Source organism: Nothoprocta perdicaria, unplaced genomic scaffold (genome assembly GCF_003342845.1).
Source record: "Nothoprocta perdicaria isolate Ctin4 unplaced genomic scaffold, notPer1 scaffold_162, whole genome shotgun sequence".
Taxonomy (NCBI): Eukaryota; Metazoa; Chordata; class Aves; order Tinamiformes; family Tinamidae; genus Nothoprocta; species Nothoprocta perdicaria.
Window position 1 is genome coordinate 317,494 of NW_020454783.1, and position 5,267 is coordinate 322,760.

The 5,267-nt window shown below is 45.3% G+C and overlaps 1 protein-coding gene across 1 annotated transcript in view; it reads left to right on the forward strand.

Moving 5' to 3' along the window:
• NCOA2 (nuclear receptor coactivator 2) overlaps positions 1 to 5,267 on the forward strand; it is a 147,145-nt gene that overhangs the window by 124,773 nt on the left and 17,105 nt on the right. Inside the window, exons 11-13 of the mRNA XM_026035600.1 lie at positions 154 to 364; positions 3,201 to 3,410; positions 5,192 to 5,244. Of these exons, the coding sequence (XP_025891385.1) occupies positions 154 to 364; positions 3,201 to 3,410; positions 5,192 to 5,244 (474 nt within the window). The remainder of the gene's footprint in view (positions 1 to 153; positions 365 to 3,200; positions 3,411 to 5,191; positions 5,245 to 5,267) is intronic.

Below are 5,267 nucleotides of genomic sequence, written 5' to 3' on the forward strand. Positions count from 1 at the left end.
TGGGGCCTGTGGAGGCTGTGGGGCCTGTGGAGGCTGTGGGGCCGGTGGAGGCTGTGGGGCCTGCAGAGGTCATGGGGCCTGCAGAGGCCATGGGGCCTGCGCAGGCTGCGGTGCGGGTGAGCCGCCACGTTGCCCTCTCTGCTTCCCTTGCAGCCGGGCAGCGAGCTGGACAACCTGGAGGAGATCCTGGACGACCTGCAGAACAGCCAGCTGCCGCAGCTCTTCGCGGACGGCCGCGGCGGCGCGCCGGCGGGCTCCGTGGACAAGCAAGCCATCATCAACGACCTCATGCAGCTGGGCAGCGAGGGCAGCCCCGGCGCCCCCGCGCCCGCCCACAAACCGGCCATGCGGCTTTCACAGAGCAGTGAGTGTCCGGCAGGCACAGCTGGGAACTTGTGGGAAGCTGTGGTCGGCAGAGCCAGGAGCTCGGTGCTCCACGGCGCCTGCCCGTGTCGCACGGTGACRTGGCGCCATCTGCGGCCGTGCCCCTTCCAAACACGCCAGCCCTCAGGCGCAAGTCACAGAGTCCCCTCCAAGCCCCTGCCCTCCGAGGGGCTGAAAGGGCCGCTCTCAGAGCAACATTTTTGTCTCAGAAAATAGGAGCTGTGGCTCTATGTTATGCTAATATTGGGAGGCTTCTCAGATGCGTTTTGTTGTGGTGCAGGTGCTGTTTCTTAAGCAGCTCTTTCTARAAGGGGAGAGAAAAGCTTATCAAAGCATGAATGAAAGTTCTTCTAAGACCACAATATTAATAGGAAGACCTATGATTAGAAGAGATGCCTAACTAAATTTTGAAATTGTGGCTTTTAATTGAGCTGCTTTCTAGCTGACATGTCCGTAACTTTATTAATAAAATTACAGATCAGGAGAGAAGTATTGATTCTACCACTGTAAAACAATTGAAAGCAAGACAGGAAGTTATCTGTGATGAATGCTGAATAAGAGCCTAAAAGCCACTGTTCTGCTTTTTTTCCCTAGGCTAGGATGGCAGCCTACTATCCATCCAGTTAATTCCATAAATGTACACTCTTAGGTTTATATTTTCAAACTTAGTATTTACTTAATGCTTCCATTAGACTGTAGTCCTTTTGTTGCTGTCAAGAAAAAACTTCTTTTCAAGAATAACATCGTTCCACTTTCAAGTAAACTCAAATTATTGATAGAAACATCTAAATTAATGTTAATATTTAAATTTATTTTTAAAATGCCATAATTTCTTAAACTATAATACATTGAAACCATGTGAATATTGCACGAAGAAAGATGCTTATATTTAATGTACTCCTTTTTCTTTACATATGGGGAAACTAAAGCAGCATGTGGATCAGCTCAGTCTCATGTCTGTATCTTTCTTCCCGAGAGGTTTTCTGCCTTGTTTTCAGTATACGAGCACAGCATAGAGAGAACAAGTGCAGAGACATCRTAACCTCTTTTATCCTCCCATAAAAGCGATGTAGGATCAAGGTCAAATCATATGCAATTCCCAAAGTCATTCTTAAAGAATTTTTTTTCCGGAGAAATAGTGCGCCTTCGTTTGTAAAAGCTTTTGTATGAAAATGCTTTCAATATTTTAATCTATTTTGAAAGTTCCTGAAAGAATTGAAAGCTGCTAGTTCTGTGAGATTCCTAAAGTTTATTGTTTGGGAAGCAGGAGCCTCCCTTGGTGTCATCCTCGCTGCGTGATCTGAGGATCTGAGCACCGTCACGTCTCATGAGCCCTGTTGCTATTTTGTGCTGCATTTCCAGCTTTTYGTTTGTTGGATCAGTGGTTACCTGCATTATAACTTCCTCATCTGTATTATTTTTCAAACTTCTAGAGCAAACTTTCTTGAAATTGATTCTTAGGTTTTAGCCTTCAGGTAGGTTTTAGTTCTGTCCTTAGAATTTCTGGTACTCCTGCACTTGGGGAGGTCGGTTTAGCTTGCTTGTTTGAACAGGTATTGATAAGAAAATTGAGACCTGATGGTTAGGAGTGAGGCATATATGAAGTAATTTATTTCCTATACACACATATAAGCATGTCCACCTGGCAGAGAGTTAAAGAAAATGCAGTAAGTTCCTATAATCTGGTTTCATAACATAAGAACCATAAGAAGAAAAGTCAGAGACCTGGGTGATAGGATGTTTTTGTACTTCTTAATAAGCTCAATAAATGGTCTTGAGTTCAGAGGTATCGGTATCAGTACYGGGATCTAAAGTAAGAAAGAAGTTCTTTGACTTCTCCATTTTTAGTCACTTCATTACAAATAAGTTGTTTAAATGATGACACCAAATCAGAGACTGTCCTAGGGGAAGCTATCAGAACTAATTGCAAATAATAATATTACAAAAATAATTTTGTATTTTGTTGGTATGACTGGAGAAGGAATCTTGTATGCCCAGTACTTGGTTGATGTTTGAGAAGTGCACAAGTTTCATGCACTAAAGATCTCCCAAAAACCAACTGACCCAGGTGCTGGCCAGCCAAGAGCTGAAATTCCCTTCCCTAAGACAGCTTATAGTTTTCTCTGCAGAGGCTGATTGTAAGAGCACAAAACACACAAGGGCATCAAGAGAAGAAAATGTTTCTGTAAAGGTGATGATAAACAGCAAGTGCATCCCTATTTCCAGTTTATAAGGGTGTCAGAACTCAGAATCTGGACCCTTTATTCATTGTTGCTGGGTGAAAGTATATATTTTTATTAATGACAAGTGCTGTAAATAAATAAATAAATAAAATTAGGAGGGAGATATAGAAATGGGGCTGTAGAATTCAATCGAGCCTTAATCTGTCCTTAATTTTAGTAACTTCTTCAGGAGCACAGTTCAAGTTGGAAAACTTTTAAAGCTTTGGAAAATCCCACCTCAGGATGACACCTGCGCTCAATCACAGTCCCACTAGGCATGCGGTTAATGGGGGTAGTATGCACATCACATAGTGGTATGTTTTGCTGTAGTTGTGCTTCAGTCAGTTGAATTGTACCACTTGAAGGTTTAAAAATATAAACCATATCCGTTTTGATGTCAGAATGTTCCATTTTGAAATGTGCATTACAATGTCTAGAGGCAAGTTTCTCACACAGATAGGGAACAGGCTAATTACGTGGGGCTAAATAACTCAACCCTAGAGCTTGAGGTATATTTTGGTTTGGTTTGGTGTGTTATTTTCTTACAAGTTTCCATTCTTGTAACTTTGCTTTTTGTTTGCTCCTCTTGTCTAGCTTTTAATAACCCCCGAGCAGGGCAACTGGGCAGGTTGTTGCCAAACCAGAATTTACCACTCGACATCTCACTGCAGAATCCAGCGGGCGCCGGAAATTTCCCCCCCATAAGAACGAGCAGCCCCTATTCCGTGATACCTCAGCCGGGACTCATGGGCAGGAATGAGGGGATGATAGGAAACCAAGGAACATTAGGGAACAACAGCACAGGTAAGAGGTCTTTCCACTTGCTCTGCTATGTTTGGTTAATCTATGTTGTGAATCTATATGATACAATAATAATCTGTATCATGTGTAACTCAGTGTTAGGGCTGTTAAAACTGCAGATGCATTTTGCACATTTGTGTTCAGTGGGCTGGTGTTTGTTGTATGTTTCTTTTGAACAACTTCTGTTTCCAAATGCAGGTTTTCTAGATGTGCTCTTTGCTCATTGCTGCTCACTTGCCTGCAGATTTTTAGATAAATTCGTGATATTGGCAGGTAAATTGGTTCATATCATTATCCCAGGCTCATCTGAGTCTTGGATGGGCAAAGTCCTTCCAGAACAAATCTGAGGGCAATGCTATTGCCCTTACCATGACTATTCTCTGCCATTACCGTCACTTATCCTTTATTTGTTAATATTTGTTTTCATTTTAAATAACAGAAATGAAGATCCTTTATGTCATTTTCTAATGACCTCATTCGCTACCTCATGAATTAGGCCTGGTTTACAGTGCACCGGTTTCTTCATGTTGCCTTAACACTGTACAAAGRTACCAGAGAGGGCATCGCAGGAAAGGTTTGAGTGAATGACCTCCTTCAACTAGCGGGTAGCCTGAGACTGGCCAAGTGGGAAAGAGCAGCTAAAAACTTGAGTAATTGGATGCTTTAAGTCTTTCGAACAATCTATTGACTATCGAAGATTTATCTTGAGTTTCTATCAGTAATAAAAATACTGCTGGACACGGAAATATCCTGTTTGAGCAGCTTAGAGGTCAACTTGTGGTCTTTCAAGTGTCCTGTTAACTTTCATGTTATGTATACATTTTAGAGGATGTTACTCATCTTATATATACAAGTTAGAGTGTATAATATATATTCCTGCCATTTGCTTTAGTGCACCACATCTTTCAGCTGAAAGAATAAAGCACAGCACAACTGGGCTGGTACCATGGAAGCAGGTCTTGCACTGCAGCCAAAGAGAGGACAACCTTTAGAGGGTTTTCCTCCTTGCCTGTGTATCACCAAGTGGTCGGRCTGGTGAATAATAAATATTGGGGGTATTTTTCAGTATTTGTTCAAGTTTGWTGCAAAATGCAGCTAGAGACCAGCAGTCCAAGCTGAAAGCTGTGGTTTATCTGCTCCCTTACCTGTACAAAATGTCAATGTTTAATTGCTATGAATGAACAGTTCTGGGGGCTTTTAATTTTTTTCAACTGCTCTCAGAGTAGTACTGGATATTTTCCAAGTGTAAATAAACTGCCTCGGTTGTTGTTTACTGAGGTGCAGATGTAGGAGGACTTCCCCTAAAATAACGGTAGGGAAGTGCAGCCTCTGTCGGAAAGTTCCTGTGCGTGATTTCCCCGCGCAGTCTGGGGGCCCGAGCCCGTGTGCGTGAGCTGGGCGCCGAGGGCCGGCTCGATGCCGAGCACAGGGGCCGGCCAGAAGCCACGGGCAGGCGAGGCCAAGCTCAAATGCAGCCCTCCTGCTGGGCAGCCTGGCGCTGCCATCTCTGTCCTCGCTTAGCGCTTGGAAAGCGCTTGGAAAGCGAAGCCCCCGCGGCGCGCGCCCGTGCCCGCAAACGTGCTTCATTTCCTGGGGAAGGAAGGCAGGGGGTGTCCGCACGCCCGGGCACCCGCTTGCCCGAAATGACGGGAGGCCCTTCCTCGCGTCCCGGCAGCGGCAGCAGCTCGGGCGCCACGCGGTGCGCGTGGAGCAGCGTCGCCGCGTTTGCGCCCACAGCAGCGGCTGCCCCTGAGCCCACGCGCGTGTGTGTGTTTTGTGTGCAGGCATGATGGGCGGCAGCGGCGCGCGGGCGGCCCCGGCGGCACCCTCGGAGTGGGCGAGCCAGGCTCCGGCGGCGGC